The 27,241-nt window shown below is 45.7% G+C and overlaps 1 protein-coding gene across 1 annotated transcript in view; it reads left to right on the forward strand.

Annotated features, from left to right (window-relative positions):
- Positions 1 to 532: 532 nt before the first annotated feature.
- Positions 533 to 27,241, forward strand: part of TMEM181 (transmembrane protein 181) — a 78,415-nt gene continuing 51,706 nt past the window's right edge. The window contains exons 1-3 of the mRNA XM_030195498.1: positions 533 to 606; positions 9,782 to 9,885; positions 16,422 to 16,465. Of these exons, the coding sequence (XP_030051358.1) occupies positions 599 to 606; positions 9,782 to 9,885; positions 16,422 to 16,465 (156 nt within the window). The 5' untranslated portion in view covers positions 533 to 598. The remainder of the gene's footprint in view (positions 607 to 9,781; positions 9,886 to 16,421; positions 16,466 to 27,241) is intronic.

The following is a 27,241-nucleotide window of genomic DNA, read 5'->3' on the forward strand; positions in this document are numbered from 1 at the left end:
GCTTCTCCCCTTTATAGACTCCTTGAAAAATCCCCGACCCTCCCTTACATCCCTCCTTCTCCCCTATCCCCTCCTAACAGCGAGAATGCAAAATCTAGTTTGCTATTGTTTTTGACAAACCAACATGACTGCTGCTTAGATAAGCGTCAACCTTTTGACGTCATGCCGTCTCCGCTCCGGTCATAAACCCGCCTTGGAGGGAATAATGCTGATGGTGAGGTATTTACTATCCTACTGATGCTAATGGTAGGCAGATATATACCGTGAGCGAGGAAAACAAGCGCCGCCTATAGCACCTTATTAGATAAGCCCTGCCACCACAGAGTCCCGTCCCAACATATGTAGCAGCAGCACCTATCCTGCTCTCACTAGCTGGCTGACAGCATTAAAGGGAGAACGAGATCCTCAGCCACAAGTACTCTCCCACTTTCACCGCAGCCACGGTTACGAACGCGTCGCGGTCGCGGAGGACGGAGAAAGCTGGGAAAGAATGAAAACGCAGTGCGCTGCGTGACGTCAGCGGCCGCGCTCTTGGGTGACGAATCAGGAAGTAATAGGCGGATGTGGAGTGAGTTCAGCTGTTGTAGCGGCTGCAGCCATGGAACCGTAAGTGAGAGCGTGAGGGGCGCGTGAAAGGTCGGGTCGGGAGTAAGAAGGAGGCAGCGTGTGCCTCGTTAAAGCCGAGCCGAGTGGTCAATCTCTTCAACCTGGGCCCCGGTGCTTGTACTTTTGCGCGCTGTGGTCCTCATCTCTGTGTTTGCAGCTGTGTAACTGGGAGCCCGTGGTTTTCGGGATTTTGTTTAAGGGAGGTCTCTGGGGGTAGCAGCAATTTTTCTTGATCGCCTTCGTTGCTTAGGGACATGAACTTGTTTGACCCCTTTTTGTGCTGCGGGAGAGACGGTGGCTCCGCTTTGCTCAAGTACATCAGATGCAGTTTGTTCGTGGATGTGCGTTCATCAAATACCTAAAAAAAATTCACTCTGTGCAGAATCGATTCAACGCGTGTCAGTCAACAAATGTTTAAGCTGAAAAAGTTAATTGTTGTGTTTAGAAATCCAAAAAGTGACACGAAAAAAATGTTTTCTGCACCCTAGTCATAAAAATGTGCGAAGATTTATCCACCGTGCATATTTTTTTCTTTATAATCTGTTTCAGGAGAATAGAGATCCTATCAGCATTATGCTGATTTGTTTGTTTGTTCTGTTGACATTTGTGGAATTGGCTTTAATTCTGTGGTGTGATGTTGAGTGTGGGGGTAATCTCATTTGGATCTGGAAAGAGCCACATAATCAAAAGAGTGTAATGCAGGAAAAGTAAACGTTCCTAAATCTGTATTTTCCAGCAACTGCTTTCTCTATTCCTTATGTGTAAGACACGGAAGTCACCGTCTGATTTCCATAGACGAAAGCTTGCACACAAAAGCATATCATTAAAGCAATGTCATGAAATACAAATCTTTGTTCTAGTTTTCTAAGTTGAATAGCAGTGCAAACTGGAGACCACTAAAATCAGTATAATTTCATGCAATAGGTGCTTTGTTGAAGGGTTAAAGAACAGTAGCAAACTTATGTGTTAAAATGCTGTGTTGCACTTTGAATGTCAAGGTATACATGCTGCTGATCTTGTGACACCTTCATAAGTGTACAGGAGGAACTCAAATGTTTTCATTTTTATCTTTGACTATAATAGATGTTCATTTTAAACCATTATTCACATGAATATAATTTGTCTTGGGCTACAACTGAAAAAGGCGTGAGCCAAATCGAATAAATGCAACGTTTTAAGGCAAGTGCTTCTGCTCCTTTTGGGTTGTCAATTTAATTGGATCTGATCTCTACTGAACTGCTGTTCCATTAGCGTTCTTGTGCAACAGCCCATCCATCACAAAGATTGTTCCATAGTATCCCACATATGAATCCAGAGATGAGTGGGTTATGTCCCTCAACCAGCCGCGCTCTGCCTGTATCTCTTCTGTTGAGCAAGTCGGTTTGGGCTGGAGGCAAGGGGCTGCGGCAGACTGGGACTGGGTCTAGCACTCTTGCTGCGGTTTTTACTGGCTTCTTTGGTTGCCTTGTGGTGCACTGTCCTCTGCTTGGGCACAGATGATGTCACCCGCCATTATAGCACTGCTCCTTTGGGCCACGGAGGCAGTATATTGTCATACTTAAGGGTGGCCATCTTTTTAGTGCAGATTCTAAGGGCCTGCAGCTGCCAGAGGTCCAGGCAAGGCCAGCCCCTCTATCTTCCTGGCCTTGTCTCTTGTTTTGGGGGGCCGGAAGGTCCAGGTCCTGGCAGGTTTTTTGATTCTGCACTCTGTGACTATGACTGCCTACCGGTTGACCCAGTCTCTCCTGTTTCTCAGTAATGGAGACCTCGGTCCTTTCCTACTGGCCGGCCAATGGAGTGTGAGTGTGTGTTTCTCTTGCTGGGGGAATAGGCCATGTTTACCTCAGACAGGCAGGTCTTGGAGATGATCAGTGATGGGTATCATTTGGTACTGGGGGCATGCAGATTTCTTCCTGGCTCCCCCGTGCGAGGCAGCGGCCTAGAGTTTGGTGCTTCCCTTGTCCCTGCACGAGCTGCTCTGTTGGGGCAGGTACAGGTGTTATTAGCTGTCGAAGACAGGATGACTGTGGTGCTCAGGATTGGATCTCTATGGATGGGCCGGGTGCTCATGACGCCCTATTTCCATGGGAGCCCTTGCGTTCAGTACTTGTGATGGTATGGCAGGGAGTGTTCTACACTTCCCTGGTTCTCAGGGAGGCGGGTCTGCACTTCCCATTCTGGTCACTACCTCTTTGTCTCTGTCACATTGCAGTCCTTGGAGAGCACTTGTGGTTTGAACCATGCCTTTGGCTGTGCAAACTCTCCCCGTACCTTCTTCAAGGTGCTGATCCTGGTGGTGGCCTTCCTCAGGGAGGAAAGCTTCTGGGTCCATCCTTAATTGGTTGTGTAGCTTTACTATTTTACTATATTTTCTCCTAGTTTTAGTTAGTTCCAAAGCAGTAGGAATGGAATGAGAACAGTTTGTCTGCATATATATATATATATATATATATATATATATATATATATACTTACAAAAGTTTGCTTTTTCCAGTTGTTTACCCGATGTATGAAGGAAAACATTAAAAAGAATGGGAGACGATGGAGAGCGCTGTTTGACACCACATACTCTATTCCACCTTTGAGTCAACTTGTTTGACTGGATTTTGCATCCATAATGTTAAAATGTATTTCATCGGAATTAGCATCAAAAACTGTACAGGATTTGAATTTTTTAGCCATTCTTATAAATGTGTTTGGATTTTATTAGACCCCAAAAATGGCATTTTGGTAAATGTCACGCGCTCATGGACTGACAACCTTTCAGAAAAGGGGGTCTAGATCTGCAACTATTGCAGGTAGAGACCTCAAATTTTGGGAAACTTCGTTTAACACCTGACTCGTGCAACAGATAACATTTGAACAAAATTGGAGAACATGATGGTGGGAACTTTTTTTTAATTTTAGACCACTTGGCATGGAATGACCCTTTTGGAACATGGTAATATCTGATGACCAAGAGAATCACCTCTGATATGGATAAAACATACATGTTAAAAAATAAATAAATGCCTATACTTTTACTGACAGACAGGTTGGGAATTATTCAATGAATTGATTTCTGTATAAAAATGTTGGGTTTTTTTTTAAATTTGCAAAAGCAGCCAGCTCTGCCACTCATATATCTATGCTTCCTTTGTCTCAGCACCAATAATTCCTGGGCAAAAGCTCTATCCAGGTAGAAGGAAGCATTTCCTCTTGATAATTTGCACATTCCAAGAAACAATGCACCCAAGCTTGGAGCTGTAGAATATAGGAGTCAATTTCATTGGTTCCAGGATTTGGCATAATAACCAGGGAAACGTAAGACATTTTAATAGAGAAAACATATCTAAAAGTAAAATCACACTCAGCTGCAAAGGTTAGGACTTTAAATTGGGCGTGGACGTTGTTTAAAAATATCATTTTGGAAGCCTAGACCAGATGTATTCCACATATTAATAAAGGTGGAAAGAAGAGCAAACGATAGCCAGCATGGTTAAAGCGAGAAGTGAAAAAGGCTATCAGAGCCAAAAGAAAATCTACCAGAATATGGAAAAAAGATCCAAATGAAGAAAACAAGAAGCGCAACGAAAATGATAAAGGGGATGGGACGACTTCCCTATGAGGAAAGGCTAAAGTGGCTAGGGCTCTTCAGCTTGGAGAAAAGGCAGCTGAGGGGAGATATGATAGAGGTCTATAAAATGAGTGGAGTTGAACGGGCAGATGTGAAGCATCTGTTTACGCTTTCCAAAAATACTAGGACTAGGGGGCATGCGATGAAACTACAAAGTAGTAAATTTAAAATGAATCAGAGAGGTTTTCTTCACTCAACGTGTAATTAAACTCTGGAATTAATTGCAAGAGAATGTGGTAAAGGCGGTTAGCTTAGCAGAGTTTTAAAAAGGTTTGGACGGCTTCCTAAAGGAAAAGTCCATAGACCATTATTAAATTGGACTTGGGGAAAATCCACTATTTCTGGGATAAGCAGTATAAAATGTTTAGTACTTTTTTTGGGATCTTGCCAGATATTTGTGACCTGGATTGGCCACTGTTGGAAACAGGATGCTGGGCTTGCTAGACCTTTGGTCTTTCCCAGTATGGCAATACTTATGTACTTATGTAGCAACATAAGCACTGGCAAATTAGATGCAAAACATTGATAAAGAAGGCCAAAAGAAAAGACGAAGAGAAACTTGCCTTGGAGGCAAAAACTCACAGTAATAACTTTTTCAGATATATTAGAAGCAGAAAGCCTGTGAGGGAATCCATGGGACCGTTGGATCATCAAGAAGTAAAAGGGGCACTCAGGGAGGACAGGGCCACAGCAAAGTGGCTGAATGAAATCTTTGCTTCAGTCTTTTCTGAGGAAGATATAAGAGATCTACCAAAACCAGAGGTGATTTTCAAGAGTGATGAGGCAGAGGAACTGAAAGAAATCTCGGTGAACCTGGGAGGTGTACTAAGACAAATCAACAAATTTTAAAGAGTAGTAAATCACCTGGAGTGGATTATATACACCCCAGGGTACTGAAAGAACTCAAATATGAAATTGCAGATCTGCTGTTTAGTGATCTGTAAATTAGAAACATAAGTTATTATCTTCTATTCTGAAAAGCTTAAAAAATACTTACCTGTTTAAAAAAAGTGTCTCTCTACTAACTAGTAATCTCACTGCTATTATATGTAAACTGTTATATCGTTTTATTGTAAGCCACATTGGACTGAAACTTGTTGTGGATAATGTGCAATATAAGAATAATTAAATAAATAATATAAAAGATTTAAATTCTTTTAAAGCTGTTTTCATCAGATAAGGTGGATAGCTGTCCAAACTACAACATGATACATACTATTTCTTATATAATGCAGAGAAGATGGCACCTTTAATTTCTTGAAAATTCAGCCAGTAGCAATTGGCCAATATCTCTGATCCTAAATAAACATCATGATCAGATAATTCAAAAGAAGACTTGGATTGTTTTTTTTTTAAGAGTTGTACTTAATCAGCTAATCATAGGCAGATCTGTGCCTTTTTGTAAAATAGTGTACATGAAACTCCCAGAGTGGTACCTGCTACAAAACAGGAGTGACTTTGTGCATGTATGTAGCATGAGAACTTGACATATTTGTGTCTGTTCTAGAAATGTATGTATAAGTGGTGTTCCTCTACCCATTTCTGTCTCTGGGAATGCCTAGATGTGTTACGTTTTCTGGGCACCTACTTTTGTATGTATATTCTTTAGCAAGTCTTTAGTCACCTATTTATTTATTTATTTGTGGTTCATTTGTATCCCACATTTTCCCACACATGTAGGCACACCTATCTCTGAGCATGTGAATTTATCCTGATAGTCCCTTCTTAGAGCTTACAATCTAATCAAGACAGAAGACAAAGTATATAGAAAGAAAATTAGAGTTAAAATGGAATCTAAACCAGGTATGATTACAGGTGGGATAAACTAGGACGGTGTTTCCCTTACCAGTGAGGTTTTCAGGATATTCTGTGAAAGAGTCCCTTTCTGCATCATGTGTCCAGTACGTGCACACACATGCCTCATTAACCGTGCACTTCTGCCTGCGGTACCTTTCTGCATTGGCCTGTGAGCAGGAAGAGAGCTTTATTAAAGAAGAGAGAGTAAACTTTAGAACAGGTAGAATATAAAGCAATAGATTTAAAACTACCTAATATATTCAGGAAGCAGGTGAAAGCTTGGCTCCTCAACCAGGCCTTTAATGGAAGAAGTAACTAACTCATTAGTCTCACTCACACACACAAGGAGTGACTCCGGTTGCGTATACTGCAGCAGGACATGTTTTATCCACTCCTACCCTAGCTGAGATAATATTTAACCATTTCTCTGTCCTCATGTGCAACTTTCTTTAAATCAGTCACCTTATTTTCTAAATCTTCTTAACTCTCTTACCTATCTATATGTTACATCTTTGCTTTACCCTTCACTATCAGTTAAAATGATCTATTACGTATTGTGTTGACATTGTAAGTAGTATACTATGCCATACTTTGTATTATTATTTGAATATTTTTACTGCTGTAATTGTCTATTGCTCATGTTTGATCTATTCTTACTGTACACCACCTTGAGTGAATTCCTTCACAAAGGCGGTAAATAAATCCTAATTTAAAAACAAAAAAACACATGTATACCTTCCTCCTAGAAATGGGACCTCAGTCCAGAGTTCATTCTTCTCATCTCTCCTTTCCTCAGCTGGAGGCATGGATGCTCCAATAATGCTGTCTTTGGCCTCCATGTGGTGGCTTCTTGCAAAGTCTTCTCTCAAGTGCAGAAATGTCTGCAGTGTGCTCTGCTGGACTGAGTAGAGAGCTCATTCTAATCTCTCCCTGTACTGAAATATCATAAAAGTCCAACAGAGCTGGTGGGGAAATTCCATCATTTCATCCGAATATATCTACCAGACTTACTTGTGAATAGTCACAATAGCAACAGTAGCACTGTTTTATTCTAATTCTGGTTTGTTGTGGTGGGATAACTTTTTGAATTAAAAATTTATTTTTATTATTCATTCTTTTAGCTAGCAGTTTCCTCCTGCTCCAGCTCAGTCAGAGTCAGCCTCTGTTTGGCTGTAACATTTTGTCTTGTATCTTTATTTGCTACTATCAAAGGATTTTGCTTGTTTCCTATTTTATATCCCTATTCAGCTTACTTTAGTCCAGTCATTTAGTCTGCAGTCCTGCATTCATCGGCCCTGTGTCCAGCTGCTAGCCCCCACCACTGAATGAGTCTTGAGCCCAGGTCCCCTGCTGCATTTCATAGAATGGCTGGCAGTGCTGACACTGGCTCCCTAATTCAGATATTTACATCTGTTAGTGGCATGTTGGAGTTGGACGGGTTTTCTTTTTCAGTATACATGACTACCCTATATGCAGCTTCTCCTTGCTTTGTAGCCCATGTCTTCTCACATTCCTGGTTACAACTCCTGTTAACTTGATCAGTGGAGTGCAGGTTCCTGCCATTGGGCACTTAGAGTGCTTGTCATGTGGTGTCGATTCAAGATGGAACAGACCCTAAATTTCATCTTCCAGATCAGTGTGAACAAGTATGACGTTTATATGCAGACTGACCAACTAAGTATGAACTATAGATAGATTTTTAATGAGTGCACAGAAACCCTCCCCCCCAGACATACTTTTCTATTAGTGGTTTTTGCTGCTATAAAACCATTTTAAGTAAGGGGCATTGAGGTTATAGAAATGTAAAGATGCATGTGATCTTCAGGTATGACTTGATGATGAATTATAAAAGCCAATCCATTGTAAACTAGTTTTGTCACTGCACGGATCTGGGCCACATTCCACTTCAACTAACTCACTCTGTGTGCCTTCTTTGCCAGTAATTCTATATGTCTTCTTTGCATGACAGCCTCGCCTCTGAGAACATTTTTATGAGCCTTCAGGCCAATTTTTTCCTGCTTGTTCCTGGAAGGAGAAAACATCAACCAACTCAACAGCACTTACTTGTGATTTATCAAGATTTCCTTAGCGTTAGCAGCAGGTGAAAAACTCACTACTGCTGGAACGTCGCTCACTACGGTCCAGAGACACACATCACTGGTAAAAAGAAACAGCGCGAGAAGCAAGTCCTCCAGCAGGCTCTCCCTCGAATTCTGCCCCGAACAGCTACTGCCTAAGAATGTCCCTGTCTGGTTTTTTTTAACAAATGTTAAAACAAAGGTAGAATCAAGAGCCTGGGTTCAAAACCACTTTCTTTTTAATCGAAGCCAAATCAGTGCAGTGGAACTGAGTAGAGGGAGAGGGAGCCCACAGAACAGTAGCAGTGGGACACCAGGGGTAGGAGAGGGACCTGGTGTAACCAGGTATGTCCCCTAAAGCTGGCACCAAATAGCCGGAGCACCCCCACGCTCAACTGCCCAGGAGATTTAGGCCAGAAGCACTCCTAGGAGGACTTCAGGAGCCATCTGTCCATCGGTCTACTGGAGACAGAGATAAAGACAGAGATATACTGGCTCCTGGGAGTGCTTTCTGTCCTATATCACTGGGTTTAAAGTCAGTGATCTCTATCTCCACCTGCTGATAGACAACCCTTCCAGAAACAGGAAATGAGGGCGGGACCAGAGGCAGAGCTGAGACAGATGGGAAGGCAGTCTGAAGCGCCGCTCGCCTTCACTGCTGATGCCGGACTCCGAGGTAAGAATTTTTAAATTACAGCCGGCACGCAGGAAGGTGAGGGGCAGGCGGAGGACAGGTCGTGCTTGCACTTGGAGGGGCGAGAGAGGGAGGGAGGCGCGGGGGCATGGAACTTGGAGGGGAGGGTGCGTCCTGCAACTCGGAAGGGAGGGGGGCGTCCTGCAACTCGAAGGGGAGGGGGTCCTGCAACTCAGAGGGGAGGAGAGGGAGGTAGGGGGGCATGGAACTTGGGGGGAGGACAGGGGGGAGGGGGGTGATTCTCTACTCACTTCCAACGTTCTGTGGCTGGCTGGTGCTGGCTTCCCTTCCCTCTCACTGATCCGCCCTCTGACGTCATCGCCATTGTGGACCAATGGGAAGTGTGTTACGAACCCAGGCATCCAGACGGAGGTGCAAATTATTATATAGGATAGGAATTAAATAGGATGTTGTATGTTGCTTCTGTTGAATGCTCTCTGGAATTCTTTTGGAAACAGGAATCTTATTTTGGAAATAGGCAACTTATAAATTGTAGTAAATACCAAAGTATTATTCATGGATTTATTTAAAGATGTCTCCCTTTGATGTTTTTATTTTGCTTGCTTGGCAGCTCCTCTCTGCTCCTTTTGGACTTCTAAATCAATCTGATCCCTCCCTAGCTGGGGCTGTTTTAGGGGTGGTTCCCTGGCTTAGAGGTGTGTAGCCCATTACAGGTGTACTCTTGAACCAGTCAGTAAGTGCTATTCTTGAGCAATGGCAGGAATTCTACGCCCCATCCTACCGATCATCATTTTTGTCTAATCGCCTCCTCCACTGTATCTCCAAAACAGGTGCTGGGTACACTTGGGTTTTGGCATGGCATTCATAGTGTTATCAGGTCAGCTTGTCTCTTTTTTCATAAATGTCAGTGTGGCACTTTCAGAATAGAATTTGGCGGGGGTGGTTTTCAAGGAATGTCTCCTGTGGTTATTTCTTATGCACGTTCCTGACATCATGTTAGAATTAACACACTCTGTCTTTACTCCACAGGTTGGCACCTATGCGATTGTATACCCTGTCCAAACGCCACTTTGTCCTGGTCTTTGTTGTGTTCTTCATCTGCTTTAGCTTGACCGTCTTCATTGGCATTGCAGGTAAGTTAATATTTTTACAGTCTGCATAATTTTGTATCTCTGTTTTTGCTTTGCAGTGATCACATTGCATAGCTCCAGTCTTCTTATAAGTGTTAGATATCTGTGGCTCCTGGGTTATGCTGTCTTTTTTTTAATTTTTTTACACACTTTCCTCTGTTGAACAGGTTTCCAGGCTCAGCTGTGCCATTCTCTCTCCTAAATGAAAAACTTCCTAGCAAAGCAATTGGAACCTATGCTTCCTACTCCTGCTGTTGCACCTGTTGTTGGAAGTGTTTATTGGTTGGTCTGAGAATATCCTGCGTAAATGAATAATTAATACGTAGTCATTCTTACATACGTTTTATTTGAACCATGTAGGGGGCAATTCTATAACAGGGCACCTGGTAGGAGCCTATTCTATAAAGGAATGTAGTCGCTTACTTTCTTTTTATACAGTATTAGACTAACCGGGTACTAATGGGCTTGACATTTAGGTGCGAACACGACCGCCAACCGTAGAGCTGGTGTAAATGTTAGCATTTAAGTGCCACATGTATGCGCGTAATGTACGTTCCTTGTCTTGCTAGACCAGTTCAGATGAGTGGGTTATGTTCCCCAGCAAACAGATGGAGGCAGAGAACACTTAACAGTTCTGTGATGTCCTCACCAGTATAAGAGGTGGTGCAGCCCTGCAACCTGCCAGTATTTCTCTTCCTTCAATAGATGGTTCAGATCAACTGGTGCACCAGAATGATTTTTTTTTGTTGGTCTGATTCCTGGGGGCATGGTCTATGGCCTGTGGTCCTCTGGTTGAGTACTTGACCGTAGGATCACTCAGGGATGACCAAGAGGGCTGTGGGGTCCAGGCCTTGACCTCCAGTCTTGGCCAGATGAAGCAGCTGCTGTCAGCAGCCCTGTGGGGACACTGTCAGCAAGGAGGTGAGTGTGACTTGGTCTCCCCCGTCCTCCCTTCTCTCTTCCCTTCAGCTTGGGCTTAGTGAGATGTTGTAAGTCTGCAGTTAAGTATAAACACACCTACAGGGGAGGCAACCTGACTTGAGGTCAGACAGCACCTGGGGCTGGTGATCTGGTGGCTTTCTTCCACTTCTCTATGGGGAGGGAAAGTTTCCAAAGAAAAACAGCCATAATTTCTTTTGGAGAAGCTGCAGGAAGGAAACTGCTCCGGCATGGCTCTCAGAAATAGAGTAGCTGCAGTCGGCATGTGGTGCTAGTGGAGATTGCGGAGAGAACAGCATCCCAGCCAATTTGTGCCAATTTGTGGCCACTTGCGACACGGTGTGTTTCTGTGGCTTGCAGCATTTTGTCTAGTTCCCTTCAGTGCCTGTGTGTGGCGGGGGATGTTCCCTTCTAGTTTCTTAGTGTTTTTTGGCCCTTCAGATTTTCTTTTGTTTTCTCAGCTTGATAGGCCTGCTTAAGCCTGAGCACCGACCTCCCCCTTTTCATAGCCCAAAATTGGGGGATTTAGTAGAAAATGTTTTTATTGGCTGCAGCAAAAAGAACAAACAAATAGAAATTCAAGATTACAATTTTCACAGTGCTTAAACAAGCTAATACACCCAAACCCCTTGCTGAAGCAAAAATAGGAAATACAGCATTGTTCCCCCTGCTTACCACCCAACTCAAAATACGTTTAAAGCCCCCTCCCCCCCCCAATCTTTCATCCGTTACCAATACACACCAACCCCTATAGTCCAGAGGAGTAAGAGTTAAATCAGTTTATGCAAATGTCCAAGGAGGAGCATCCGTGACACAGGATCCCTCATGAAGTGAACTTATTTAAAACCAAACTGTGTGTTCTGGGAGGCAGCAAATAAATATAAGGAGACCAAATAGCTAGAAAGCAGCATTGGCATTTAAAAGTAAGATGTGCCTCTGTGGTTTCCCGTAACATGAGGGCATGAAACTGGTTTCTCTCCATTGCCAGTAGGAAGGAGCATCAGGCTGCATTCACTTCTGGAATATATATATTTTTCCCTACTACTATGACTTTCTGAAGTAAGATTTTATGTTATGGTCAAATCATCACTAATAATGCCATAGAACCCTTAGTCCAATATTCACCAATCACCCTATGTATGTCAATATATTAGTCAAAATGTTTGTATATAATGACATGGCCAAAAAAATATGTACCAAAGTGCCCTCCACCCGGTTACATTTTGCACATAACAGAGAGGGGACCAGGACCACTCTGTACCTGTTTTTGTGCCCAGTAAGCCCTGTGAATAAATGTGTAATGCCACTCTTTCAGACCTGCTCCATGCACCACTGATGAGAGAGCTCTAATAGTACAGCCAACATCATAAGATCTCAAAGGGCATCCCAATTCCCACTCCCAGGTTAATTTAATATTAGTGTAATCCTTCCAGGTCCGCAACCACTGCAGAGACAGGTGGAGACCCAAAATTGTCACCTCCCACATCTTGACTGTCGAGGAGCAGCTCCCTCAATTTAAGCCCAATAGGTAGTTGAAAATAAGATATGCCCTTAGTCCCGGAAATAACTGCTGTATGTTCACTAGTGTTTTAAGGGAGCCATCCTCATTAAAAATGTGTTATATTAAGGTAAACCCAGCTTGTTCCCAACCTGTAAAAATCGCATTATCCATTCCTGGGGAAAAAAAGACTGCTGATTGGTGACCCTAGGATCCCGTTTTCCACAGTTTAATCAAATCTCTTCATGCCAACCTCAGAGGTTGCACAACACAGTTGGTTTTCAAGTTAGATAGTAAGAGTGTAGTGGGGGCATGCAATATAAAATTAAAGTGCCAAGGCACTAGGAAGGCCCGCTGCTCTTCTAATGGGGTATAGTCTTTATTCCGAACCGAATTTTGTACATGATGGAGAAGACAGGCCAAATTATAAGTTCTAAGATTCAGAAGTCCAAGACCACCTATCCTCCAATTCCCATATAAATAAGAGAGCTATAATTTTGGTTTTTTATTATTAGCATTTGTATAGCGCTACCAGACGCACGCAGCGCTGAACATCTGACACAAAGAGACACTCCCTGCTCAAAAGAGCTTACAATCTTTTCCCTCCTCAACAAAAACATCCACTTAGTTTATGTAAATGCTTAATATGTTTTTGCAGCAAATAAATAGGTATTTTCTGTGAAACAGCCATTTGGGGAAATATCCATTTGGTAGAAGCTAATTCTAACACTAAGAGACAATGGTAGGGATCTCCAAACCATCAGCCAATGCTGATTATTCTCTATAAAAGCTGAACATTCAAGTGTCAAATATTCTTTGTATCTACTGGTAATTTTATTCTTTGGTATGCCCCTGACTTCATAAAATTCAAGGTAAATATTGAAAAATCCCCATATTCAATGAAACTCTCCATGAGAGTGGATAATGAATCACACGGGTTAGTCAAATGTACCAATAAATTGTCGGCGAATTGCAATTTTGAATTTCCTGGAACCCAGCGGACCCCTCTCCCCCAACCCCGGATGTCCAGATTCATTTGTATCTCCCTCAATAAATTGTCCAATAACACAAATAATAAGGGAGAAAATGGGTAACCTTGTCTTGTTCTTCAAGAAACCTAAAAAAACATCTGAGCAACAACTACTAACCCATAACAGAGCTTTGGGTCCATTATATAGAACCATCACCACTGAAGTGAGCCTACAGGCCGGTAAGCCTCACTTCGGTTATTGGAAAAGTAATGGAAGCGATGCTGAAGGAAAGGATAGTGAATTTCCTGGAAGCCAATAAGTTGCAAGATCCATCAAAGGTGGCCCTTTATAATCTCTGAATAGTGGGTTCTTCAAATAGTCCATCTCGGTTACACACTATGTTGGCATCAGAGACCACCAAATTGCCCACTGAGAGTATCTTACATCAGCTCTCAGCACAAGCAGGTGCTTTGTAGAAGAAATCTCTGCCTTTCTACAGGCCAATGTGGTTGAATCTGTGCCACCAGGGGAAGAAGGGATCCTATTCCAGGTACTTCCTTGTGCCCAAGAAAATAGCGGGATTTTGTCCCATCCTAGACCTAAGGGCCCTGAACAAATTCCTGATCAAGAAAAGTTCAGGATGATTTCCCTGGGTACCCTTCTCCCCATGATACAATGATACAAATCCCCATGATACAAATCAACCTACGCATCCAGTTTTTCCTACATTAGCACACAACTGTGGAACACATTACCAAAAGCCTTGAAAACTACGTATGATCACCTAAACTTCCGGAAAACACTAAAAACCAAACTGTTTAAAAAGGCATACTCTGCCAATCCAACATAAATGCCTGATATCTGCAACACAACAAAACTAAAGTACGTAATGGACATAACACAACTCTTCTGTTATACGATGTCCTAATGTGGCTGTGCCACATGAACTTTATCTTACCACAACATCACTTTGTATTTGTTCACACCAGAGTCTGCAAATGCCTGTCCGGTACTATGTAAGCCACATTGAGCCTACAAATAGGTGGGAAAATGTGGGATACAAATGTAACAAATAAATACATAAAATACATAAAATGATTCAGGAACAGCATTGGCTATGCTCTCTGTAGGTTTTGGCCAAGGATGAAAGTAGGGTCATAAGACCCGGTGTAGCTTCCGCAGATCTATTGATGACCTGGAAGCGCTTTGAGGCCTTTTTTCCTGCTAACACGAAGATAACCTCCGTAGGAGGTAACTTCGGTCATTTACCAGCAGCAGATCCTTTTTTGTTTTAGAGTGTTGATTGCCTGGTCTGCATTCGAATTGTAATTTGTATTTAGTATGCTCTCTGTAGTTCAAGGATGCTGATAAACACATTTTGATACTTCCCAATCACAGGTAGTATCTCAGATTTTGAATAGGGAAACACCACTACTAGTAACTGTATTTCAGAGAGGCAATGAAAAGGTGCAAACCATACATATTTCTAGTTTTTATTTTAATATAGCTATTTTGCAGGGAGCAGACTTAAAGAGTTGCAAGAGAGCTATAAATGTGCTTTTTCTGAAAAATACCTTTCTAAGGCTGTGGTTTGACATTTGACCTATGCTATGCTAAGTTGTGATAAGTTGCTGGTCAGCAACTAAGACAGAGACTCCTTTGACTAAGGACATCTGCTGTATCCAGATAAACAATCAAAAGGAGAAGTAAGTGGGTGTGAGCAAAATTATAGCCTTAGCAAGAGGGTGGGGGTAGTATCAGAGTAATGTATACTTCTGACTTGCCTCTGAGACAGAAGTAACCTTCTGAAGGAGTAAAATCTTTACTCCCCCAGGCAGAATTCCAGGCAAGAAAAACTCTGGCTACTAAATAAGTATTAGACATAATAAATGTTTATTCAAATTGTCAAAGAAGCCAATCAGTAATTATTGAAATAGTAACAAGTAAACTCCCAATACAGTATAATATGTAGCAAATTAAAATAGAGTTTTCCCTGGAAGCTGTCAATATGTCCACCTCCTAGTGGACACACTGAGGCTCTCCATCCTCAGTTCTGTTTCCTCTTAAATACCTTTTTCTTCCTTCATTATCTTAATTATGATTGCCCTTCCTACCTAATGAATATGCTTCTTTCCAGAATATTCTGTTTCCTGTTATGACGCCTCATGTTCCATCAAAGTCTATCATTTTATTCCCTTATTATATTGGCATAATGAAACAAGGAAGAAAAAAGTATTTAAGAGGAAACAGAACTGTCAGTAAATGTCTTGTTCTAGAGATGTTTGCTTGAGTTCCAAATGTGTTATTGCCCATAATAATTGCGATTAGCTTCCTAGAAAAATGAGGGGAAGATAAATCTGTGTGCTTCTGGGAGGGTTTGAAATCTTGGCTCGTTTATGGTTTGATGTAAATTTTGTGGTAATTACTAGGGGTTTTTTTTCTGTGTTTGTCATAGGAGGCTTTTGACTAACGTGCAGTAAGCGGTTACCAAATGAATTAGCATGTGGTAGCTTAACACACAGCCATAACGACTGTTACTGTGCTGGCATGATCACGTGTGCTAACTCGCATGCAAACTGCCTATTCTATTATGGAATAGGGATAGGGTGTGGACAACTCATTGCAGCTAAGCAAACGTTCGGGGCATATTCTTTTTTTGTGGCTCATTAAATTACCATTTTTTGACCCCCTTTTTCCTCTCCTCTTGCAGAAGTTGTCTCGTATCTGAATAATGAGGCATACATAGAAGGTGATAAATGCATTCGCACTGTCACTACACTTACTGCATGGTTACTTAATTTTTTTAGTGCGGTAACTGTGCACAACGGTGTTGGGAGAATTCCCAACAGTTACACATTGGCTTTGCAATTAATCATGCAGTAAGTGTGAAACTTTACCACACTTTACTGTAAGGGCCCCTTAGTATCAGTCATTGACTGTGTTTTTTACTGCTCTTTTATCTGTATTTAATTTTATGTTCTTGAACACTGCGTTACTGTGATTTTGATCAGGATTAATGGTGTATAAATTATTCCATTAAAAGTATAATGTAGGTCCACACAGCCAGTGTTTAAAACGTCAGCACTTTAGTTTACTCTGCGTTCTTACACTGTGACTACTGTCTGTTACAGGTCCAGAAGTAATTCATACAGAGAAAGTGAACAGTACAATGCAGGTAAGTTTCGGCTTCATGTTACCAGACGACTTCTCAGAGTTCAGCACGCAGGTGGTAGCAGTATTGAAATGTCTTTTCTCTGAGGACAAGCAGGGCAGTAGTATCCTTACACTTGGGTGATGTCATCTCGACGGAGCACAATGTGGATGCTGCCCAGCACGCTATCTTTAACCGGAGTTTCCATATCATCAAGCTGATCAATCCATAGACTGGTGGGTTGTGTCCATCTACCAGCAGGTGGAGATAGAGAGCAAACTTTTGCCTCCCTATATGTGGTCATGTGCTGCCGGAAACTCCTCAGTATGTTCTCTATCTCAGCAGGTGGTGGTCACACACAGCAGCAGCTCTGGCTAGGCCTCCAAGCCTAATTTTTAGGTTTTGTTGAGTGCCTGGGGTTGAGGTCCCTCCTTTTCTCCCCCCTCCCGCTGGCTCCGTTAAAAAAAAAAAAAAAAAAAAATTTTGAACGTCCTTAAAGGCGTTTATTTCGACGTTTATTTAAACGTTTATTGCAGCTACTCACTGGAACACCAGGTCGTTACAGCTCGGAGCGGACAGCAGGTAATTTTTACCTTTTTATAGCGGGCAGGGGGTTCCCCGATTTATCTCCACGTGGCATATGGCGTCGGAGGGCGAGGGCGTAAAGAGTCGCTCCCCGGATCGCTTGGGCGCTTCTAGAGGGGATGCGGGGGTCTTAAAGCCTGATTCGCCCTTGTTGGGTGACAGTTTCGTGACCGATGAATGTCCCGGTCCTTCCTCCGGCGTGGCGGTTTTTCCCGCCATAAACGCCCATCCCCCGCTCCTCGCCTCCGCCATCTTGGCCGGCCACGCGGCTCGGACGGCTTCTTCTTGGGCCGCCCTTGAGGTTGGAGACATTAATGCCATGAACGCCCTTAATTTGGGCGACGGCACAAAAGCGGCTAAAGTTAAGCGCCGTTCTTCCCGCGCGGCTCCTTCACGGAGTGTCGCGCCGGACGCCATTTTGGATGCGCAGCATGTCTCTCCCCCGCTCTTGCGAGCGCCGGTTGAGGGTGCGTCTAGGGCCGTTGCCCAGGCTGCGGAAGTGCACAGTCTGGGGGGTTTCTCCCCCGAGTTTGTTTTGCTGCTGCATCAGGCCTTCCTTATGCAAAACGCTGCCCCTGCTCCCTCGTCTGGTAAAGAGGTTGAGGTTCCCAGAGGTAAACGCCCTCGGGTTGATTCCCAGGCCTTGGAGGACTTTGTCTCCTCCGATGTAGATGAGGGCAGCGTATCTGAGGTCTCCCAACGGTCCTTTGCGGATTCCTTGGAGGAGACGGATCCCCGCTCGGATGGAGCGGATGACCCCTCTGCAGCACGGATCTTTCGCTCAGAGGATTTGCCCAACCTGTTAATGCAGGCCATGAGCATTTTAAAGATTTCCTCTCCGGAGGACGTCTCTCCCTCAGCCCCTGTTGGCTCCGCCATTATGCTGGGGACGAAGCGCCCGCCTAGAACCTTCCACGTGCATGATGCCATGCACACCTTAATTGCGGCTCAATGGGATGTCCCGGAAGCGAGCCTTAAAGTGGCTAGGGCTATGTCCCGCCTCTATCCTTTGACTGAAAGCGAACGTGAGGCCTATCTGTGGCCTACCATGGATTCTTTAATCACTGCGGTGACTAAGAAAACGGCGTTGCCGGTGGAAGGTGGCACGGCCCTAAAGGACGCCCAAGACAGAAGATTGGAGGCGGCCTTAAGGTCGTCCTTTGAGGCAGCTGCTTTAAGTTTGCAGGCCTCAATTTGCGGCTCCTATGTGGCCAGGGCGTGCCTGACTATGGTGCAGCGGGCTTTCCCCTCGGATCTTTCCTTGAGGGCTGATTGGCCGGCCCTGGAATCGGGTTTAGCCTATTTGGCAGACTTGCTGTATGATGTCTTGAGGGCCTCAGCGAAAGGCATGGCTCAGACAATCTCTGCGCGGCGGTGGCTCTGGCTGAAACATTGGTCTGCTGACCACGTCTCTAAATCCCGCCTGGCTAGATTGCCTTTTAAAGGCAAGCTGCTCTTTGGGGTCGAGCTGGACAAAATCGTGACCGATCTCGGCACGTCTAAGGGCAAGAAGTTACCAGAGGTCAGGGCTCGGGCTAGTACTCGCCCTGGTACCTCCAGAGGACGGTTTCAGAAGCCCGTCGGTACCGCCCGGGCAGGTCGGGCTCCTCTGCCCCCTCTTTCTTCAAAAGGAACTTCTCCCCCAAGCAGCATTCTTTTCGCAGAGACCGCCGTCCCGGAGGTGCTCCCTCCGGTCCTCCCCCAGGGTCTCGTACCCAATGACGGGGCCTTGGTCCACGCCCCAGTGCAGATTGGAGGACGGCTGTCCTCGTTTATGGGCGAGTGGACCACAATAACTTCAGACGCTTGGGTGCTGGAAGTCATCAGAGACGGCTACAAGCTAGAGTTCTGCCGACCCTTAAAAGACGGGTTTGTACTCTCTCCCTGCAAGTCTCCGGTCAAAGCTGTGGTAGTGCAGCAGACCTTGAACAATCTGATCCGCCCGGGGGCCGTCGTTCCGGTGCCAGAAAATCAGCTTGGCAAGGGACGTTACTCCATTTACTTTGTGGTACCAAAGAAAGGAGGTTCTGTACGGCCTATCCTCGACCTCAAAGGGGTCAATCGGGCCTTGAAAGTTCGGCACTTTCGCATGGAGACCCTCCGCTCTGTTATAGCGGCAGTGAAGGCAGGAGAGTTCCTGGCATCCTTGGACATCAAGGAAGCGTACTTGCATATTCCCATCTGGCCTCCTCATCAACGCTTTCTGCGTTTTGCAGTACTGGGCCGACACTTCCAGTTCAGAGCCCTCCCGTTCGGGTTGGCTACTGCTCCGCGGACCTTCCCCAAAGTAATGGTGGTCATCGCGGCCTTCCTGAGGAAGGAAGGAGTACAAGTCCATTCTTATCTGGACGATTGGTTGATCCGAGCCCCTCTTATGCAGAGTGCGGCAAAGCTGTGAACCGGGTGGTTGCTCTTTTGAGCTCCCTGGGTGGATCATCAACTGGGAGAAAAGCCAGCTGCGCCCGACTCAGTCCCTGGAGTATCTGGGAGTTCGATTCGACACCCAAGTGGGCAGAGTGCTCCTGCCAGACAATCGGATTGTCAAGCTTCAGGCTCAGATGGACCAGTTCCTAGTAGCCTCTCCTCTTCGGGCTTGGGACTATGTGCAGCTGTTGGGCTCTATGACGGCCACGATGGAAGTAGTGCCCTGGGCCAGGGCTCATATGAGACCACTACAGCAATTTCTGCTGCAGCGCTGGACTCCGATGTCGGAGGAGTATGCTGTGCGCCTTCCCTTGGTCCCAGCAGTGCGCAAGGCGCTGAGCTGGTGGACGCAGACAGTCAAGTTGTCTGCAGGAATGCCTCTGGTGACCCCGGAGTGGATTGTCGTCACGACAGACGCCTCTTTGACGGGCTGGGGAGCCCACTGCTTGGGAAGGACAGCGCAGGGGCTCCGGTCTCCTGCAGAGGCAAGTGGTCTATCAACCTCCTGGAACTCAGAGCCATTCGGTTGGCGCTGCTGGAGTTCATCCCGGTACTGGCGTTGAAGCCAGTACGGGTCCTGTCGGACTATGCCACGGCTGTGGCCTATGTCATCCGCCAGGGAGGTACCAAGAGCGCCCCTCTAGCCAAGGAGGCTATGAATCTCTGCCAGTGGGCGGAAGTGAACCTGGAGCAGCTGTCAGCGGCCCACATTGCCGGAGTCATGAATGTCAAGGCGGACTTTCTCAGTCGCCATACCTTGGAGCCCGGAGAGTGGCAGCTATCTGCTCAGGCGTTCTTGGACATCACGAAGCGCTGGGGCCAGCCGAGCCTAGATCTCATGGCGTCATCGGCCAATTGCCAAGTGCCGCGCTTTTTCAGCAGAGGACGGGACCCTCGCTCCCTGGGAGTAGATGCTCTTCTCCAACAGTGGCCGACACAAGAGCTTCTCTATGTGTTCCCGCCCTGGCCCATGTTGGGCAGGGTGCTAGACCGGGTGGCAAAGCATCCCCGGCAGGGTAATCCTGGTGTGTCCGGATTGGCCCAGACGTCCCTGGTATGCGGACTTGTTCAGGCTCTCAGTCGCCGATCCTCTGCGGCTGCCAGTGGAGCAGGACCTGTTTACATCAGGGTCCCGTGGGGATGGAGGATCCCTCCCCCTTTGGTCTTACGGCCTGGCTATTGAGCGGCAGCGTCTGAGAAAGAAGGGTTTCTCAGACAAGGTCATCGCCACTATGCTGAGAGCGAGGAAGCGCTCTACTTCTACTGCTTACGCCAGGGTTGGCGTATCTTTGCAGCGTGGTGTGAAGCAGGCTCACTTTCTCCCTTCACTGCTCCAATTTCTTCAGTGTTGGCGTTCCTGCAAGAAGGTCTGGAGAAAGACCTGTCGCTCAGTTCCCTTAAAGCCCAGGTAGCGGCTCTGGCTTGCTTCAGGGGCCGCCTGAAGGGTGCTTCCCTGGCTTCGCAGCCAGATGTGGTGCGCTTTCTCAAGGGAGTTAATCACCGGCGCCCTCCTCTGCACTCAGTGGTGCCTGCGTGGAATCTCAACCTGGTGCTAAGAGCATTGCAGAAGCCGCCTTTTGAACCCTTGTCGAGGGCATCTCTGAAAGACCTGACATTGAAAGCAGTCTTTTTGGTGGCTATCACTTCAGCCAGAAGAGTTTCCGAGCTCCAGGCACTCTCAGGTCGAGAGCCTTTTCTGCAGTTCACTGAGGCAGGAGTGTCTATTCGCACAGTGCCTTCCTTCCTGCCCAAGATTGTTTTTCGCTTCCATGTGAATCAGCAGCTCTGTCTCCCTTCCTTTCGTAGGGAGGTCTACCCAGAGGAATACTCTGCTCTCAATTTCTGGATGTGAGACGAGTCATCATCAGATGCTTGGAAGTGACCAATGATTTCCGGAAATCGGATCTTCTGTTTGTCCTGTTTACAGGTCCTCGTAAGGGTCTGCAGGCTTCTAAGCCTACAGTGGCAAGATGGGTCAAGGAAGCCATTGCAGCGGCTTAGGTGGCCGCGGGGAAGGCCCATACCTTTGCCAGGCATTACCGCTTGACTGTGGCTGCTCGGGCGGAGGCCCGGTTTGGAGCTTCAGTGTTGCGGTCAGGGATTTCTATGTCCCGCCCTGGGTGAGTACTGCTTCGGTACATCCCACCAGTCTATGGATTGATCAGCTTGATGATATGGAAGGTAAAATTATGTATCATACCTGATAATTTTCTTTCCATTAATCATAGCTGATCAATCCATAGCCCCTCCCAGATATCTGTACTGTTTATATTCTGGTTGAATTTTAGGTTCAAGTTTAGCCTTCAGTTACTTCAGGAGGACTTCGTGTTCAAGTTCTTCTTTCACCTGGATTCTTCAAGAGTTGAGACGAGTTTGTGTTACAGTGAGCTGCTGCATTCCTCTCCCCTCCATTTTACGGGGCTGGATTGAGATTTAAATTCTGCCGGCACTCCCTCCCGCTTCGTGCGGCTGTAGGGCAGCTTTGTACACCTCCCGCTTCGGCGGTGTTAGGGTCAGTCAGCTCCTCCCGCGGTTGCGGTTGCAGGATAAGCCAGATCCCCCCGCATCGGCGGGTGTGGTGTCCCTCCCCCGCTCCGTGGGGATGAGCTGGACGGATTCCCCTCCCCCACTTGTGTGGGGATGAGCTGGGTTAATTCCCCTCCCCCGTTTCGGCGGTGGTGAGCTGGGCAGAGTGTCCCTTCGTGGGTGTAATTCTCTAAGTGCTGAGTCCTGCGGATGGAGCTTTGATATCGACATACTGAGGAGTTTCCGGCAGCACATGACCACATATAGGGAGGCAAAAGTTTGCTCTCTATCTCCACCTGCTGGTAGATGGACACAACCCACCAGTCTATGGATTGATCAGCTATGATTAATGGAAAGAAAATTATCAGGTATGATACATAATTTTACCTTGGCAGAGGTCCCACCTCACATGCGCGAGCGCAGGACCCTCAGTCTTGTTTTTTCCGCAGAGCAGGGAGATTGTGTCTTATTGTTCTCCTACGCTGTTTTTCTGCTAGTTTTGTGCCTTCCCACGCAGGTACCTTATAGCCGTTTCAGTTTTTTTTTTGGTGCTTAGTTTTCTACATTTTTCCTGTCTCCTGAGGCCCTCTTGGCTGGAGCACTGGGCTTAATTAGAGGTAAGCCCCTTTTTGGCCTCATCATTGAGCCATTTGATTTGGCCTGTGTTCTTTTTTCCATGGCCCAGAAGACACCAGTGGCTTCAAGGAGTGCACTCAGTTCAATTGGGTGGTTTCAAGTACTGACCCATGGCAGTTGATGGGTGGAGTGCCTTGGGCCTGACCATGACCCAACTAATTGTGCTGTTTGTTTAAAAATGCAGAAAAGAACACAAAGTATGTCAGGCTTGCCAGAGAGAACTTTTTGGCTCCTTGAAGTCCGGTACATCAGCATCAAACCCGATGGCTGCCAGGGCTGTGTCCAACACTGGGAGTGCATTGGCATCAAGGAGGTCTCCACCTTCCTTGACATCGGGCAATAATAGCAGGCCTCGGGACCGATGGGCATCGGACCCGACACCGAGGACATATATGTGGGTTCGACATCGTCCACTTTGGCACCAAGGGACCCCAATGTTAAGCATTGGGTGAAGGCCAAGAAGCATCAACATTGGTCCTCTTCGAAGCATAGAGCTGGGAGCTCTGAGGCATCGCTGTTGCCCATACCCAAGAAGTGTTGGTGTTGGGAGAGTGCTCTCTCTCTGTTATGGTGGTTTGTTAAAACCTTGCTATATTGCATGTACCAAGCCATTGGTGCCATCGCCTCAGGCCCCATTCAGCCGGGACCTTGCTTCCGATTCTGCACCGGCGACTGAGCAGGCTCTCTCCACACTGACGTCGGCCCCAGCCTTACTGACCCCTGTCCTCAATGACTGGTACTAGGCCATACTAAGAAAGGAGCTGGCAGGTTTGCTTCAGTTACACAGTACTCGGGCATTGGCACCTAGAAGGCACTTGGCCACTCTGACCTCAAGGCCCAGACTTCACCTGTAGAGCAGTCCCCAACCCCCTTATTTCAAGGAGCTTTGATGTCGGTACCGCTTCATGCACTGCAGCACTCGACATTGGGGAAGGAAGCTCCCTCACGCTTGAGAAGTAGTCATGCATCTCAGTGTATGGCCCTGAGGCCTAGACATCCTTCCAGCTGTTTTGCTGAGTCTAATATGATAATGGGAGTCTGAGGAAGAGCTAGACTACCTCTTCAAAGAGGATCTTATGGCATACCCTCAGACCCCACCCCACCTGATGAGAGGCGGAAGCTTTCCACCTAAACCCCTCTACTTCACCTGCTTTGTCAAGGAAATGGTGGATGCCATTCCCTTTACGTTGAATTTGGAGTCCGAGTATGAATGTAGGACCGAGCTTTCCAAGTCCTAGAGTTTGATTCTCTAACCAGAGATGCTATGCAATGACCGTCCCTCTGCCACAAGATCAAGTGACTGCTCTTATTGCAATCGCTGACCAGATTCACAGCAGCCAGCAGGTTGCAGCTTGGCAGATGTTGAGACCACTAGGACACATGGGGCCATATTTTCAAAGCACTTAGCCTTCCAAAGTTCCATAGAAACCTGTGCTTTGAAAATATGCCTCATGGTCTTTACTGTACATGCTACTCCCAAGGCACATCTTCATTTCAGGAGAGCCCAGTGGACTCTAACTTCTCAGTGGCATTCGGCCATGGGGTGCCTAACAATGCCATCGAGGTCACGCCACAGCTTAAACAGTCTCTCTGCTGGTGGTTAATTAGGTCCAATTTGACTCTGGGACTCCCATTCCAAATTCCACCTCCACACAAAATTTTGACCACAGATGCATCCAACCAGTAGAAGTCTGCCCTGCACTGGCTTTGCTTCTTGATTACTGATCTTGCCATCTAATCATTGCTAAGCTTGTTTGGTTCCACGCCTTCCATACAGGATGTTTAACCCATGCATTTTTGAATTCTGTTAGTGTTTTCATTACCAATACTTCCTTCTAATTTTTGAAGATCTTCTGGTTTCTACTCCCTCCGAGGTATCTACTAAATTGGCTATCTTTGTGTCATCCACAAAAAGGCAAATGTTTTTTTCTAACCCTTCAGCTATGTCTCTCACAAATATATTAAACAGAATTGGCCCCAGTACCAACCCCTGAGCCACTCCACTACTCATCTTCCTTTCCTCTCAGCAAATCCCATTTACCATCACCCTTGGTCACCTGCTGGTCAACCACTTCCGGCCATATTTTCGAAAGTGATGGGCGCCCGTATTTTGACCCAAATCGGGAGATGGGTGCCCATCTCGCAAAGGCGCCCAAATCGGTATAATCGAAAGCCGATTTTGGGCGTCTTCAACTGCACTCCGTCACGGAAACGAACAAAGTTGACGGGCGCGTGTCGGAGGCATGGTGAAGGCGGGCCTGGGGCATGTTTATCGGCCGAGGAGAGATGGGCGCCCTCGGCTGATAATCGAAAAAAGAAAGGCGTTTTTACCGTGAATTTGGGTCACTTTTTTGGACCCTTTTTTTTCACGAACAAGTCCCAAAATAGTGCCCTAAATGACCAGATGACCACCGGAGGGAATTGGTCACTAACTCCCTCCCACCAAAAAAAAACCCAAAAAACAACTTTAACAACTTTTTTTTCCAGCCTGTATGCCAGCCTCAAATGCCATACCCAGCTCCATCACAGCAGTATGCAGGTCCCTGGAGCAGCTGTTAGTGGGTGCAGTGGACTTCACCCAGGTGGACCCAGGCCCATCCCCCCCCCCACCTATTACACTTGTGGTGGTAGGTGGCCCCTTCAGCCATAAGTGCTATGGTAATGGTGTAGAGTTGTGGGCAGTGGGTTTTGGGGGGATTTGGGGCTCAGCACCCAAGGGAAGGGAGCAATGTACTTGGGAAGTATGTAACTTTTTTCTTTTTTTTTTACTTGTTACAAGTGCCCCCTAGGGTGCCCGGTTGGTGTCCTGGCATGTGAGGGGGACCAGTGCACTACGAATACTGGCCCCTCCCATGACCAAATGCCTTGGATTTGTTCGTTATTGAGCTGGGCGCCTTCGGTTTCCATTATTGCTGAAAAACGAAACCGCCCAGCTCAAATCCGCACAAATCTGATGCATTTGCCCGGCACAAACCGTATTATTGAAATTTTTGTTTAGAAAATATGGTCTGTCCCGCCCCTTCACGTACCCGTTCTCTGAGATGAATGCCCATGGAGATGGGCGTTCGATTATGTCCCTCTTTAGGTCCTAAGTTCAGCCCTCTCAGCTTATTCAAGAGTTTTCTGTGAGGAATTTTAGCAATCCAAGTAGATAACAAAAAAAAAAAAAAAAAAAAAAAAAAAAAAAAAACAAAAAGGCACACAACTGCTTACAAAACAGTAGATAAAAAACAACAAAGCAGTGGAATCAAATGCATTTATTGGAACAATACCCGACGTGGCCACGTTTCGCCCTCAGGCTGCGTCAGGGGTATAAACTATCAAAAGTGTATGTAAATATATCATACACACTAGTAGTTCCAAAAATCTAGTTCCATTTATCTGCTACTTCCAACTGAACTGATATGCATATCAGTTCAGTTGGAAGTAGCAGATAAATGGAACTAGATTTTTGGAACTACTAGTGTGTATGATATATTTACATACACTTTTGATAGTTTATACCCCTGACGCAGCCTGAGGGCGAAACGTGGCCACGTCGGGTATTAATGCAATCCAAGTAGATTACATCTAGTGCATGACCTTTATCCAGTTCTTTGGTCACCCAGTCAAAGAAATCAATCGAATTCTTTTGGCACAGGCAGCTCCTTGTGACTCTGGGCAAGTCACTTAACCCTCCATTGCCCCATGTAAGCCGCATTGAGCCTGCCATGAGTGGGAAAGCGCGGGGTACAAATGTAACAAAAAAAAAATCCTGCAACCCATTGAATTCTAGAAAGTTAACTATCTTTTCCTTCAGCCAGTGACTCCTTATTTTTCTACTGCCAACATGAGGCTTACGAGCCTGTAATTTCCCACTTCTTCCCAGTCCATACTTTTGTGAAGAAGGATCACAGCTCGTCTCCAATCCTGTGGAACCTCTTGTCTCTAAAGATCTATTAAATAAATCCTTAGAGTTTCCACCAGGATTTCTCTGAGCTCCCTCCAGTATCCTGGGATGTATCCGGACCCCTAGATTTGTCAACTTTCAGATTTTCAAATTGTTTATAAATGTTTTCTTCAGTAAATGGTGCAATATCCACTCCATTCCCAGATATACCCTCGGCAGCCGACTGCAGTCCTTCTCCAGGATTTTCTTCTGGGATCACTCTCTACATAGCTGTTCTGAGCATCTTTCAGTCTGAAAAGTCTATTTCTAGCTTTTCTCTTTTCCATAATATACCTGAAAGAGATCTTATCACCTCTTTACATCTTTAGCCATTTTTTCTTCCACCTGTGCTTTTGCTAGCCATATTTCTCTCTTTGAGTTTAATGCAGCCATCATTTCTGTGTTCTTCTTGTTGCATTTTTCTGTATTTCTTATTTATTTTTAATATCTTTTCATTAAAGTTTAAACATACATCAAGAAAATATTGTCATATTACATAAATTCCGTGTATACCGCCCCCCCCCCCCCCCCATGACTTCTAAATAGCAAAGGATTCCAATAAAGGTAACGTAAAACAGAGCCATTGTCTGAGGCCTTGGTCCTTATGACCCCAAACTACTTCTGTATTTCTTGAACGCAGCCTCTTGTGCCATTATTTTTTCGGCCACTTGTTTGGAGAACCATATAGGCTTCCTGTTTCT

The sequence above is a fragment of the Microcaecilia unicolor genome, chromosome 3 (genome assembly GCF_901765095.1).
Source record: "Microcaecilia unicolor chromosome 3, aMicUni1.1, whole genome shotgun sequence".
NCBI classification, from domain to species: domain Eukaryota; kingdom Metazoa; phylum Chordata; class Amphibia; order Gymnophiona; family Siphonopidae; genus Microcaecilia; species Microcaecilia unicolor.